This window comes from Pelophylax lessonae (genome assembly GCF_965119305.1).
Source record: "Pelophylax lessonae genome assembly, chromosome: 7".
NCBI lineage: Eukaryota > Metazoa > Chordata > Amphibia > Anura > Ranidae > Pelophylax > Pelophylax lessonae.
The window spans coordinates 299,546,667-299,562,740 of NC_138774.1; the positions used below are offsets into that span (position 1 = coordinate 299,546,667).

Consider the following 16,074-nt stretch of genomic DNA (forward strand, 5'->3'; position numbering starts at 1 on the left):
TAGTGATCTATAGATCTATATAGAGGAATCAGGATTATTATTACGTTGCTTTGAGATACATTGAATCTTCCATCATAATTAATTGAACAACAAATAAGTAGGAATTGATTACCTGAACTCGGCTCGGTACGGTGACGGTGTCCTTGTGGTGAATTGGTAATCTTCATATACAAATTAGTAGCTCTTTATATAGTTTTGACCCTCAGCCTGGCAGGTGGGGAGGGGGACATGGAATCCAATTAGCCGACGAATCCGGTGAGGCAGAAGCAAGTGGCAACATTGACTTATGGATGTACTTCTGAAGAAGCTTAGTTAGGAGGCTTCAGGGGGATTACAGGATGGGGATGGGAAGAACGGGACTTAACCTCTGGATCTAGAGGTGAATGTCTCAGCATTCATCTATCAAAAATCACAGGAAGCCTGCCGGAGATTAGCAGATCTGGGTGTTGTGTAAAAGAACAAAAACATGGACAGATACCAGGCTGCCAACCCATAATATACGCAAAAAATCTATATTTAAAGTAGATGTCAACCCAATAGCTAAAATCTCAAATACAATATTGATGAATATGTTGATTAAAATAATCGATGCCATGGAGGTCCTTTTCTGGCACTTCCTGTTTTAGGGTGACAACGCTCTGTCCCTCACTCCCGTTTGTGCTTCTGTGTTGTCACCCTGTCACATGGGTTTCCATTGAGGACTACAAGTGGCCGTTCCAATACACATTGCACAGGCATGGTCCCAGGGACGGTGCTTCCACTAGGCAAACTAGGCAGCCGCCTAGGGCGCATTGCCATCTAGGAGTCGGAACTCTCTCTCCATCATTAATGATCCTTGTGAGCTGAGGGGAGAGGCGGCAGTGGGCGAGGAAGAAATGACAGAGGAAGATGATAGGTGTCTGGGGCAGTGTCAGAACTACCAGGCCTTGGCTTTCCACCGCTGTTTGGGGGGCCCCAATAGGCAGGAAGGGAGCCCACTGGAGTGTTGCCTGCATGATGATCCTCTTCGGCTGGAGCTGAGTGGCCTAAACCCCGAGCAGGAAGTGATACCCTGCACTGAGCTGGTGGGCAGCCGTTCACGTCCCTGGGTGGATATTAAGCAGGGAGCGGAGGAGATCTGAACCTGAGCGGGAGCTCAGCACTGACTGCTGCTTCTCCATCCACCACGAGCCGGTTGGAGCCGTGGGGAGCACTGTGGTCCAGGAGAGGAGCCTCCTGGGAAAAGGAATCACGGTGAAGGAGGGCAGAGTGCGGACCACTCTCTTCATACTGCCTAGTGGGTGTCCCCAGAACAGGGGATCAGGGTCCCGGGGTGTGACATGGAGGATCCCTGGTGTGAAAGGGAATCGGGGTCACCAGGTTTGCCATGGTGAATCGGAGTCACCAGGTCTGACATGGGGGATAGGGGTCACTGGGTGTAACAGGGGTTCGGGGTCACCATGTGTGCCCTGAGAAATTGGGGTCCCTTTGTGTGCCATGGGAGATTGATGTCCCCAGGTGTGACATGGAGGAACATCAGGGTCCCCAGGTGTGACATTGAAAAACATCAGGGTCTCCGGGTATGACATGGAGGAACATCAGGGACCCCTGATGTGACATAGAGGAACATTGGGATCACTGGGTATGACAGCATTACATGGAGGAACCATTAGATCAGGGTCACCTGATATGACATAGAGCAGTTTTAACCCCTTCACTTTTATTTTTTATTTTTTTGGGGGGGGGCGCAAGTAGCTGATCTTGCCTCGGGCGTAAAACAGTCTAGCACCGGCCCTGGGTGCACCCTTACTTTGGGCAGTGGGGGAAGGGCCCCTTACATCAGTGGTCAGTAGGAAAAAGCTCCACTGGTGGTCGGTGGACTCCTTTCATTGGTGGTCAGTGGGAGAACTGCCGCTCACATAAGTGGCACTAGAGAAGGGGGCCTTTAAATTGGTGGTCAGTAAAGAGGGGCCCCCTTACAATGGTGGTCAGGGGAGAAAGGGTCTCTACATTGGTAGCTAGCGGGAGAAGTGCCTCATTGTATCTGTGTAGTGTCATGGACAGATAAGGTCCTGGAGATACAGGAGCATTACTGTGGCTACAAGGAGATGCTGGCAGGAAGCATTGAAGTCACAGGATGACACAGGATCTTCTGGGGTCACTGGAGACAAGGGAGAGCACTGGGGTCATAGAGTCATTGGAAGGCATTAGAGCTGCCACTAAAGTGAGCCTACTTATGGACTTCTCTAAGGACCTTCTAATTTAATTCCCTTGAATGTTTTGCCCCAATACCCGTGTCCTTTGTACCGTTTTACTAACACATGACAAAGTTGCAAAATTGTGCTTAGGCATTACCATTTGTTTAACCCTTAGGCGTGAAGGGGGTTAATGAAAGCTGCAAATATAAAATGATTGAAAATGGCTTTTATAAGAAATGTTAAAGCTCCTGTGAGATTCTAGCGTTGGGTTTATATCTACAATAAAATGCATTTTTGCTCTTTGAATTGTTTCTTCTCCTTTCTTTGATTCATGAAAACATGAAACGTGGCGGTTCATGCAGAATTCTGCTGATTATGAGCTGCATTGAATTCTCTGTTTGACTCACAGAATTTTGCTCTTCTTGAAGAAGGTTTTTGTCATTTCTGGTTCTGTGCCCATTTTGTGTCTGTGCACCTCTCAGGTCTCAGGCTTGTTTGAAAGCCTCGGTTTTGTGGGTTATGATGCATTTAATGTCTTCCTTCCTTCTCACCCCTGCCGAAGCAAGGTGCAATCTACAGCAGCTTACACAGCAGAGAGAGAAGAACATCTATGTGACCGCCATAAGCCAAACGACAGAAGGTGAGCACATGTCTGGGCTTTACACAACTGCTTTTTATATACCGCCGCGTACTCACAGCTTATACCGGACCTCTTCTAATGGGCTCTTCATATCTGAGCACAGCTTCATAACCAGTGAGATTGGTGCTCATTTGTATCTTGTGCGTCTGTGCTACATCTAAATTTGCATACTTGCTTATTGATGATGAACTTCTGAAAATCGCTTTCCCAGAGAAAAAAGAAGCATTTTACAGAATTGCATTTGTCAAAGCAGTTCAATGTGTGGGAAGATTATGGAGCCTTTGGGGACATCTCTGAAGGGGTCACCAGCAGGAGGAAGGGGGTCCTGATTCCTCTATATAGATCTTTATATCACTAGAGGGGTCCCCAGCAGGAGGAAGGAGGTCCTGATTCCTCTGTATAGAGGGGTCACCAGCAGGAGGAAGGAGGTCCTGATTCCTCTATATAGACCTTTATATCACTAGAGGGGTCCCCAGCAGGAGGAGGGAGGTCCTGATTCCTCTATATAGATCTTTATATCACTAGAGGGGTCCCCAGCAGGAGGAAGGAGGTCCTGATTCCTCTATATAGATCTTTATATCACTAGAGGGGTCCCCAGCAGGAGGAAGGAGGTCCTGATTCCTCTATATAGATCTTTATATCACTAGAGGGGTCCCCAGCAGGAGGAGGGAGGTCCTGATTCCTCTATATAGATCTTTATATCACTAGAGGGGTCGCCAGCAGGAGGAAGGAGGTCCTGATTCCTCTATATAGATCTTTATATCACTAGAGGGGTCACCAGCAGGAGGAAGGAGGTCCCCATTCCTCTATATAGATCTTTATATCACTAGAGGGGTCCCCAGCAGGAGGAAGGAGGTCCTGATTCCTCTATATAGATCTTTATATCACTAGAGGGGTCACCAGCAGGAGGAAGGAGGTCCTGATTCCTCTATATAGATCTTTATATCACTAGAGGGGTCCCCGGCAGGAGGAAGGAGGTCCTGATTCCTCTATATAGATCTTTATATCACTAGAGGGGTCCCCAGCAGGAGGAAGGAGGTCCTGATTCCTCTATATAGAGGGGTCCCCAGCAGGAGGAAGGAGGTCCTGATTCCTCTATATAGATCTTTATATAACTAGAGGGGTCCCCAGCAGGAGGAAGGAGGTCCTGATTCCTCTATATAGATCTTTATGTCACTAGAGGGATCACCAGCAGGAGGAAGGAGGTCCTGATTCCTCTATATAGATCTTTATATCACTAGAGGGGTCACCAGCAGGAGGATGGAGGTCCTGATTCCTCTATATAGATCTTTATATCACTAGAGGGGTCCCCAGCAGGAGGAAGGAGGTCCTGATTCCTCTATATAGATCTTTATATCACTAGAGGGGTCCCCAGCAGGAGGAAGGGGGTCCTGATTCCTCTATATAGATCTTTATATCACTAGAGGGGTCCCCAGCAGGAGGAAGGAGGTCCTGATTCCTCTATATAGATCTTTATATCACTAGAGGGGTCCCCAGCAGGAGGAAGGAGGTCCCGATTCCTCTATATAAATCTTTATATCACTAGAGGGGTCCCCAGCAGGAGGAAGGAGGTCCGGATTCCTCTATATAGATCTTTATATCATTAGAGGGGTCCCCAGCAGGAGGAAGGAGGTCCTGATTCCTCTATATAGATCTTTATATCACTAGAGGGGTCCCCAGCAGGAGGAAGGAGGTCCCGATTCCTCTATATAGATCTTTATATCATTAGAGGGGTCACCAGCAGGAAGAAGGAGGTCCTGATTCCTCTATATAGATCTTTATATCATTAGAGGGGTCCCCAGCAGGAGGAAGAAGGTCCTGATTCCTGTATATAGATCTTTATATCACTAGAGGGGTCCCCAGCAGGAGGAAGGAGGTCCTGATTCCTCTATATAGATCTTTATATCACTAGAGGGGTCCCCAGCAGGAGGAAGGAGGTCCTGATTCCTCTATATAGATCTTTATATCACTAGAGGGGTCACCAGCAGGAGGAAGGAGGTCCTGATCCTCTATATAGATCTTTATATCACTAGAGGGGTCCCCAGCAGGAGGAAGGAGGTCCTGATTTTTCTATATAGATCTTTATATCACTAGAGGGGTCACCAGCAGGAGGAAGGAGGTCCTGATTCCTCTATATAGATCTTTATATCACTAGAGGGGTCCCCAGCAGGAGGAAGGAGGTCCTGATTTTTCTATATAGATCTTTATATCACTAGAGGGGTCCCCAGCAGGAGGAAGGAGGTCCTGATTCCTCTATATAGATCTTTATATCACTAGAGGGGTCCCCAGCAGGAGGAAGGAGGTCCTGATTCCTCTATATAGATCTTTATATCACTAGAGGGGTCCCCAGCAGGAGGAAGGAGGTCCTGATTTTTCTATATAGATCTTTATATCACTAGAGGGGTCACCAGCAGGAGGAAGGGGGTCCTGATTCCTCTATATAGATCTTTATATCACTAGAGGGGTCCCCAGCAGGAGGAAGGAGGTCCTGATTCCTCTATATAGATCTTTATATCACTAGAGGGGTCCCCAGCAGGAGGAAGGGGGTCCTGATTCCTCTATATAGATCTTTATATCACTAGAGGGGTCCCCAGCAGGAGGAAGGAGGTCCTGATTTCTTTGTATCGATCTTTATTCTACTTTATATCCTGGTACATTAGCACGATTTAGAAGGAGAGGTGCACCTTTACTTTGGGCAGTGGGGGAAGGGCCCCTTACATCAGTGATCAGTAGGATAAAGCTCCACTGGTGGTCGGTGGACTCCTTTCATTGGTGGTCAGTGGGAGAACTGCCTCTTACATAGGTGGCACTAGAGAAGGGGGCCTTTAAATTGGTGGTCAGTAAAGAGGGGCCCCCTTACAATGGTGGTCAGGGGAGAAAGGGTCTCTACATTGATAGCTAGCGGGAGAAGTGCCTCATTGTATCTGTGTAGTGTCATGGACAGATAAGGTCCTGGAGATACAGGAGCATTACTGTGGCTGCAAGGAGATGCTGGCAGGAAGCATTGAAGTCACAGGATGACACAGGATCTTCTGGGGTCACTGGAGACAAGGGAGAGCACTGGGGACATAGAGTCATTGGAAGCCAAGAAGCACTGGGATCTCTAGAGACAGTGGGGCCACTGGAGACACGGGAGTACACTGGGGTCGGTGAAGACACTGTGGTCACCTGAGTGCACAGGGGACACAGATTCACTGGAGTGCTGGGGTCAGTGAAGAAGTTCTTCTTACTATGGTGGTCCGTGGAGAAGGACCTCTTTTCATTGGTGATCAGAAGAAAAGGGCCTACTTTATTGGTGGTTAGTGGAGAAGGGCTGCCTTCATTGGTGGTCAGTGGAGAAGGCCCTCCTACATTGGTGGTGAGTTGAGAAGGACCTCCTACATTGGTGGCCAGTGGAGAAGGACCTGCGTCATTAGTTGCCAATGAAGAAGGGACTCCTTCAATGGTGATCAGTGGAGAATGGGACTCCTTCAATGGTGATCAGTGGACAAGGGCCTCCTTCATTGGTGGTCAGTGGAGAAGGGCCTCCTTCATTGGTGGTCAGTGGAGAAGGACCTGCTTCTTTGGTTGCCAGTGAAGAAGGAACCCTTTAAATAGTGATCAGTGGAGAATGGACTCCTTCAATGGTGGTCAGTGGAGAAGGGCCTCCTTGATTGGTGGTCAGTGGAGAAGGGCCTCCTTGATTGGTGGTCAGTGGAGAAGGGCCTCCTTGATTGGTGGTCAGTTGAGCAGGGCCTCCTTGATTGGTGGTCAATGGAGAAGGGCCTCCTTGATTGGTGGTCAGTTGAGCAGGGCCTCCTTGATTGGTAGTCAATGGAGAAGGGCCTCCTTGATTGGTGGTCAGTGGAGAAGGGCCTCCTTGATTGGTGGTCAGTGGAGAAGGGCCTCCTTGATTGGTGGTCAGTGGAGAAGGGCCTCCTTAATTGGTGGTCAGTGGAGAAGGGCCTCCTTGATTGGTGGTAAGTGGAGAAGGGCCTCCTTGATTGGTGGTCAGTGGAGAAGGGCCTCCTTGATTGGTGGTCAGTTGAGCAGGGCCTCCTTGATTGGTGGTCAATGGAGAAGGGCCTCCTTGATTGGTGGTCAATGGAGAAGGGCCTCCTTGATTGGTAGTCAGTGGAGAAGGGCCTCCTTGATTGGTAGTCAGTGGAGAAGGGCCTCCTTGATTGGTGGTAAGTGGAGAAGGGCCTCCTTGATTGGTGGTCAGTGGAGAAGGGCCTCCTTGATTGGTGGTCAGTTGAGCAGGGCCTCCTTGATTGGTGGTCAATGGAGAAGGGCCTCCTTGATTGGTGGTCAATGGAGAAGGGCCTCCTTGATTGGTAGTCAGTGGAGAAGGGCCTCCTTGATTGGTAGTCAGTGGAGAAGGACCTGCTTCATTGGCTGCCAGTGAAAAAGGGACTCCTTAAATAGTGATCAGTGGAGAAGGGCCTCCTTCAATGGTGATCAGTGGAGTAGGGCGGCTTACAATGGTGGTCGTCTTGAGAAGGACCTCCCTACATTGAAGGTCAGTGAAGGTTCCCCTTACATTGGTTGCTTTGGGACTTCGGTTATCTTACATTTGGGGTCAGTAGGAAGAATGGCCTCATTACAAAGAAGAGGAGAGGCTTTACTAGTCCCATGCTTCTGGCTTTATTGACCAGTGTCGGCCCCAGTCCTATGCAGGCACCGTTGGGTCACTGTTCATTGTTCAGGGAACCCTTAAGAAACCTTTGGAGGAACCCGGGGGGTGAGGACGGAAGCTATATACTTTGAAAAGAACAAACAAATCAAGCTTTGCATTTTACACAGCAGTGAGGTGTGACCTAATTTAGCTGTGATGGTTTCCTCCAAAACCTCTTTATTCTTCGTTATTTCCAGGAAAGATCGACTATCTCATGTCTCATCTAAACTCTGTGTTCACCTACATAGGAGGCTCTGTAGCAGTCAATGTATGTTTTTAAGAGAGTGATTTCTAATAAAGAAACAAAAATTGTTATTGCTACCATGTGACCTCGTCTGAGTTACATTGTGACATGATGACTGTTTGGACATTTTTGGCTGACTTACCATTGGTTAAATCTGCCCTCCGTCCTTCACTTCAGTCCTGCACATTCTACAGTCTTGGCTCCTCTCCAAATAAATAGAATCCACCTGTGTGTAATCAAGTCTCCGTATAAATGCACCTGCACTGTGATAGTCTCAGAGGTCCGTTTAAAGCGCAGAGAGCATCATGAAGAACAAGGAACACACCAGGCAGGTCCGAGATACTGTTGTGGAGAAGTTTAAAGCCGGATTTGGATACAAAAAGATTTCCCAAGCTTTAAACATCCCAAGGAGCACTGTGCAAGCGATAATATTGAAATGGAAGGAGTATCAGACCACTGCAAATCTACGAAGACCTGGCCGTCCCTCTAAACTTTCAGCTCATACAAGGAGAAGACTGATCAGAGATGCAGCCAAGAGGCCCATGATCACTCTGGATGAACTGCAGAGATCTACAGCTGAGGTGGGAGACTCTGTCCATAGGACAACAATCAGTCGTATACTGCACAAATCTGGCCTTTATGGAAGAGTTGCAAGAAGAAAGCCATTTCTTAAAGATATCCATAAAAAGTGTCGTTTAAAGTTTGCCACAAGCCACCTGGGAGACACCAAACATGTGGAAGAAGGGGCTCTGCTCAGATGAAACCAAAATCAAACTTTTTGGCAACAATGTAAAACGTTATGTTTGGCGAAAAAGAAACACAGCTCATCACCCTGAACACACCATCCCCACTGTGAAACATGGTGGTGGCAGCATCATGGTTTGGGCCTGCTTTTCTTCAGCAGGGACAGGGAAGATGGTTAAAATTGATGGGAAGATGGATGGAGCCAAATACAGGACCATTCTGGAAGAAAACCTGATGGAGTCTGCAAAAGACCTGAGACTGGGACGGAGATTTGTCTTCCAACAAGACAATGATCCAAAACATAAAGCAAAATCTACAATGGAATGGTTCACAAATAAACATATCCAGGTGTTAGAATGGCCAAGTCAAAGTCCAGACCAGAATCCAATCGAGAATCTGTGGAAAGAACTGAAAACTGCTGTTCACAAACGCTCTCCATCCAACCTCACTGAGCTCGAGCTGTTTTTCAAGGAGGAATGGGCAAAAATTTCAGTCTCTCGATGTGCAAAACTGATAGAGACATACCCCAAGCGACTTACAGCTGTAATCGCAGCAAAAGGTGGCGCTACAAAGTATTAACTTAAGGGGGCTGAATAATTTTGCACGCCCAATTTTTCAGTTTTTTTATTTGTTAAAAAAGTTTGAAATATCCAATAAATTTCGTTCCCCTTCATGATTGTGTCCCACTTGTTGATTCTTCACAAAAAATTACAGTTTTATATCTTTATGTTTGAAGCCTGAAATGTGGCAAAAGGTCGCAAAGTTCAAGGGGGCCGAATACTTTCGCAAGGCATTGTATATATATATATATATATATATATATATATATATATATATATATATATATATATATATACACACAGTTTCTGTACAGTCTTTATTGTACATATACAATTTTTTTTTCTTGTAGATAGCATTACAAATAAATTTGGAATATGTCCTTTCCCTTTAAGGAAGAAGATGTGCGAGTGCTGGTACCATCCGGAGCTGAGTCAGACGAGCGCTGAGCAGTTATTGGTCCGCGATGGAAGGGACGGGGCGTTCCTCGTGCGCCAGAGTGAGTCTGTGCCCGGAGCGTACGCCATCTGCCTCATGTGAGTGATCGGAACCTCTTCAAACCTAGGAGCATGCTGACAGGAGGAGAGAGCAGAGAGATGAGCTCATCAGTGTTCTGCTTCTCCTTTTACTTTCCAATCACAGGCAGGGGGAGGGGCAAGGCCTGTAAGGGTTACTGAACTGCAAGCAGAGAAATAAAATCAGGTTACCCTACTGGTTGTGCATAGTGACAGAGCTGTGTGAATCTCAGGACTGCATAGTCCTTTGGCAGGTAGAACAGCTCCAATATGTGTATTCAGTGCTGGAGTAAAGATGCCAAACTACACCCCCCCCCCATTCCCTTAGGGTTAGGATCAGGGTGCCCCCATCCCTGCAATAAACCATTGCGCCCAGGGCAGCCGTCCCTCCTGCCCACCCCTTGTCCCGGCCTTCTGTGTATTCCTTCTGTGTATGTAGCTGCTTATAGTCTGCTTTCTCCACTGTAGGTGGCGCTCTTACACACCGGCATTGCAGCTTAGGAGGAAGCCAAAGATGAACAGGGTTCCTCTATGTTTTTTTGGGTCACTGGGGAAGCTTTCCCATTGGGGCAGCCATCTTGTGTCAGGCAGAGCCTTTTTGATGCCCTGGCCCCCAGCCCCCAGGGTTGGCACGCATTAGCGAGTTGTAGAGTTGGAAAGGGTACCCTGCCTGTTAGGGACGGTACTGACGAGGAGGGAAAGCTTAGGGCCGCAACTTCTCTGGGCATCAGGCAGGTGCGGGAGGGGGGGGGGGAGGGGAGGGGAGGGTGCTTGAGCAAAATGTGGGGAATTTCAAGGGGTGTGAATACTTTTTCAAAGCACTGTATGTACTACATATATAGACAACATAAAACAGAACATTACAAAAAAAAAATCACAAATACAAAATAAATTTTAAAAAAATAACATAAACTACGCTATACCAAAAATACAAAGAAAAAAAAAATCACAAATACAAATTTTTTTTTTTAAAAAAATGACAAACTACACTATACCAAAAGAAAAAAAAAAATCACAAATACAAAAATACATTTACATTTTTGGTAGCAACATAACAAGGGGTGTGAATACTTTTTCAAGGCACTTTATGTAATGCATATATAAACAACATAAAACAGAACAATAAAAAAAAAAAAAACACAAATACAAAAAAATATATATAATGACCTAAACTACACTGTAACAAAAATAAAAAATAAAATATTCTAGTTAAAGAAATAAGGAAAAAAAAATACATACAGTATACACACCTCCAGCTCCCAATAAAATACATTTACATTTTTGGTTGCAACATAACAAGGGGTGTGAATACTTTTTCAAGGCGCTGTATGTGCTGCATATATAAACATAATACAGAACAAAAAAAAAAATCACAAATACAAAATAAATTTTAAAAAATAACAAACTACACCATACCAAAAATACAAAAAAAAAAAAAAATCACAAATACAAAAAAAATATATAATGACCTAAACTACACTATACCAAAAATAAAAATAAAATATTCTAGTTAAAGAAATAAAGAAAAAAATAGATATAGTATACACACCTCCAGCTCCCAATAAAATAAATTTATGATTTTGGTTGCAACATAAAAAGGGGTGTGAATACTTTTTCAAGGCACTGTATGTAATGCATATATAAACAACATAAAACAGAACAATACAAAAAAAAAATCACAAATACAAAAAAATATATATAATAACATAAACTACGCTATACCAAAAATACAAAAAAAAAAAAAAAAATCACAAATACAAAAAAAATATATATAATGACCTAAACTACACTATACCAAAAATAAAAAAATAAAATATTCTAGTTAAAGAAATAAAGAAAAAAATACATATAGTATACACACCTCCAGCTCCCAATAAAATACATTTACATTTTTGGTAGCAACATAACAAGGGGTGTGAATACTTTTTCAAGGCACTGTATGTAATGCATATATAAACAACATAAAACAGAACAATACAAAAAAAAAATCACAAATACAAAAAAATATATATAATAACATAAACTACGCTATACCAAAAATACAAAAAAAAAAAATCACAAATACAAATTTTTTTTTAAAAATATGACAAACTACACTATACCAAAAATACAAAAAACAAAAACAAATCACAAATACAAAAAAATATATATAATGACCTAAACTACACTATACCATAAATAAAATATTCTAGTTAAAGAAATAAGGAAAAAAATACATATAGTATACACACCTCCAGCTCCCAATAAAATACATTTACATTTTTGGTTGCAACATAACAAGGGGTGTGAATACTTTTTCAAGGCACTGTATGTAATGCATATATAAACAACATAAAACAGAACAATGAAAAAAAAAAAAAAATCACAAATACAATTATTTTTTTAAAAAGAAAATGACAAACTACACTATACCAAAAATACAAAAAAAAAAAATCACAAATACAAAAATATATATATATATATAATGACCTAAACTACACTATACCAAAAATAAAAAATAAAATATTATAGTTACAGAAATAAGGAAAAAAATACATACAGTATACACACCTCCAGCTCCCAATAAAATACATTTACATTTTTGGTAGCAACATAACAAGGGGTGTAAATACTTTTTCAAGGCACTGTATGTAATGCATATATAAACAACATAAAACAGAACAATGCAAAAAAAAAAAAAAAAAATCACAAATACAATTATTTTTTTTTTTTAAAAAAATGACAAACTACACTATACCAAAAATACAAAAAAAAAAATCACAAATACAAATATATATATATATATATATATATATATATATATATATATATATATATATATAATGACCTAAACTACACTATACCAAAAATAAAAAATAAAATATTATAGTTACAGAAATAAGGAAAAAAATACATACAGTATACACACCTCCAGCTCCCAATAAAATACATTTACATTTTTGGTAGCAACATAACAAGGGGTGTAAATACTTTTTCAAGGCACTGTATGTAATGCATATATAAACAACATAAAAAAGAACAATAAAAAAAAAAAATCAAATACAAAATAAATTTTAAAAAATAACATAAACTACGCTATACCAAAAATACAAAAAAAAAAAAAATCACAAATACAAAAAAAATATATATAATGACCTAAACTACACTATACCAAAAATAAAAAAATAAAATATTCTAGTTAAAGAAATAAAGAAAAAAATACATATAGTATACACACCTCCAGCTCCCAATAAAATACATTTACATTTTTGGTAGCAACATAACAAGGGGTGTGAATACTTTTTCAAGGCACTGTATGTAATGCATATATAAACAACATAAAACAGAACAATAATAAAAAAAAAAATCACAAATACAAAATAAATTTTAAAAAATAACATAAACTATGCTATACCAAAAAAAAAAAAAAAAAAAATCACAAATACAAATAAATATATATAATGACCTAAACTACACTGTACCAAAAATAAAATATTCTAGTTAAAGAAATAAAGAAAACAATACATACAGTATACACACCTCCAGCTCCCAATAAAATACATTTAAGTTTTTGGTTATAACATGACAAAATGTGGAAAAATTCAAGGGGTATCAGTATGTTTTCAAGGCACTGTATTTACTGTATACATAAATAACATAAAACAGAAAAATACAAAAAAAAATATCACAAATTCAAAAAAATATATATAATGACCTAAACTAGGCTATACCAATAAATAAATAAATAAAATATTCTAGGTAAAGAAATAAAGAAAAAAATAAATACAGTATACACACCTCCAGCTCCCAATAAAATACGTTTACGTTTTTTGGTTGTAACATGACAAAATGTGGAAAATTTCAAGGGGTATGAATACTTTTTGAAGGCACTGTATGTACTGTATATATAAACAGCATTAAACAGAAAAATACAAAAAAAAAAACACAAATACAAAAAAAATGTATATAATGACCTAAACTATGCTATACCAAAAAATATAAAAAATATTCTAGTTAAAGAAATAAAGAAAACAAAAATACACACAGTATACACACCTCCAGCTTCCAATAAAATACATTTACATTTTTGGTTGTAACATGAGAAAATGTGGGAAATTTCAAGGGGTGTGAATACTTTTTCAAGGCGCTGTATATAGTGCTTGTGCTCGGAGTTCAGCTTTGAAGAAATGTGAGAAAATGAAACGTGAATAGATCAGAAAGTAGAAAAGGAAGGAGGTCGGCACTTCTGATTCTGATCAGTGATGTGTGTGGGTGTCAGAAATTCTCAGAAGTTTTAAATAAAAGTTGCATTTGGAGAAAACAATCTGAGATGAGAGCAATGAGGCTTCTATAGTGTGCGGATTGGAGGTTGGGTACAAATCTGAGGTCACAGGTCACATGACCCAACTGACCACACAGTGCTGCTTTATGGTTTCCAGTTCATACATAGAGAACCAAACTTTTCTACTAGATCCTCAATCACTGAAATCTCATATCATCTTCATCATGGTTTGTTATGTTACAGCATTATTCCAAAATGGATTAAATTTATTATTTTCCTCAAAATTCTACAAACAATCCCCCATAATGACAACAGTGCATCAGTGCCCATCAGTGTTGCCTATCAGTGCCCGTCAGTGATGCCTATGGGTGCCTCCTCATCAGTGCTCATCAGTGCCACCTATCAGTGGCCATCAGGTAAGCATATCAGTGCCGCCTATCAGTTCTCATCAGTGCCACCTATCAGTGCCTATCAGTGAAGCATATCAGTGCCACCTATCAGTGCCCATCAGTGAAGCCTATCAGTGCCACCTATCAGTGCCCATCAGTGAAGCCTATCAGTGCCCATCAGTGAAGCCTATCAGTGCCCATCAGTGAAGCCTATCAGTGCCCATCAGTGAAGCCTATCAGTGCCACCTATCAGTGCCCATCAGTGAAGCCTATCAGTGCCTCCTATCTGTGCCTCAATCAATGCCACCTATCAGTTCCCACCAGTGAAGCCTATCAGTGCCCATCAGTGATGCCTATCAGTGCCCATCAGTGCCTCCTCATAAGTGCCTATCATTGATTCCTAGCAGTGGCCATCAGTGCTGCCTATTAGTGCCCATCACTGCAGCCAATCAGTGCTGTCTATCAGTGCACATCAGTGCTGCCTATCAGTGCCTATCATTGATGCCTATCAGTGCCCATGCCATGAGTTCCTCCTCATCAGTGCCTATCATTGATGCCTAGTAGTGACCATCAATGCTGCCTATTAGTGCCCATCACTGCAGCCAATCAGTGCCGTCTATCAGTGCACAGAAGTGCTGCCTATCAGTGCCCGTCAGTGTTGCCTATCCGTGCCCATCAGTGCAGTCTATCAATGCTGCATATCAGTGCCTCCTAATCAGTGCCCATCATTGATGCCTAGCAGTGGCCATCACTGCAGCCCATCAGTGCCACCTATCATCAGTGCCACCTATCAGTGCCCATCAGTGCCACCTTTTAGTGTCTCCTCATTAGTGCCGCCTCATCAGTGCCCATCATTGATGCCTAGCAGTGGCCATCACTGCAGCCCATCAGTGCCACCTATCATCAGTGCCACCTATCATTGCAGTCTATCAGTGCTTCCTATTAGTGGCCATCAGTGCCACCTATCAGTGCCACCTTTTAGTGTCTCCTCATCAGTGCCGCCTCATCGGTGCCCATCAGCGAAGAAGAAAAATCAATTATTTGTAAAATTTTGTAAAAGAAACGAAGAGAAACGCTTTTTTTTTTTTTTTTCAAAATTTTTGGTCTTTTTTTGTTTATTTAGCAAAAAATAACCCCCCCCCCTCCCCCCCAGAGGTGATGGAATCCCACCAAAGGAAAGCTCTATCTGTGTGAAAAGAACAATAAAAATGTCATATGGGTAGAGTGTTGCATGACCGTGTAATTGTCATTCAAAGTGTGAATTACAATTCCAAATGTCAGGGCAGGTGGGGGAGTATACGGTATATACTGTATATGACCTCCTGTATACAGATCCTCCCAGATATAGGAATGATTGTAATGTTCTTCCCGCAGGTATCACCAGCAGGTGCACACGTACCGCGTCTTACCGGATGATAACGGACTGCTCGCCGTTCAGGTACCCCCTACCCTCCCCCACTGTACCCCCATCACATCCTCCATCCTGCCTGTCGCTCTCTTGTTACATGCGGTGTTGTTTGGTTTCCTTTCACAGCCACATGTCAGAGTGTTAGAGCTCTGCTCACCGCCCAATCTCAAGTGACAACCAGCTCCTGCACAGTAATATATACCAGGAGGGGGAGGGGGTACTCACCTTCATTATTTCCTTATTACACAAACCTGACATATACATTTCCTATGCTGAGAGTGTCAGATATTTGTATCATTGTCATCCAATCACAGTGTATGTACAGCTAACACCGCCCACATTTTACCAGAGACTGTCACAGACTGCTTGCATGCAACAAGAGACTGTCACAGACTGCTTGCATGTCACCAGAGACTGTCACAGACTGCTTGCATGTCACCAGAGACTGTCACAGACTGCTTGCATGCAACAAGAGACTGTC

The 16,074-nt window shown here is 42.4% G+C and overlaps 1 protein-coding gene across 1 annotated transcript in view; it reads left to right on the forward strand.

The window, feature by feature from the left end:
* Nucleotides 1–9,418: 9,418 nt before the first annotated feature.
* The window catches only part of LOC309559869 (phosphatidylinositol 3,4,5-trisphosphate 5-phosphatase 2B-like), a gene marked incomplete at its 3' end in the record, with an annotated part of 42,065 nt that continues 35,409 nt past the window's right edge, over nucleotides 9,419–16,074 (forward strand). Inside the window, exons 1-2 of the mRNA XM_082263296.1 lie at nucleotides 9,419–9,556; nucleotides 15,560–15,623. Coding sequence (XP_082119422.1) covers nucleotides 9,423–9,556; nucleotides 15,560–15,623 — 198 coding nt within the window. The 5' untranslated portion in view covers nucleotides 9,419–9,422. The remainder of the gene's footprint in view (nucleotides 9,557–15,559; nucleotides 15,624–16,074) is intronic.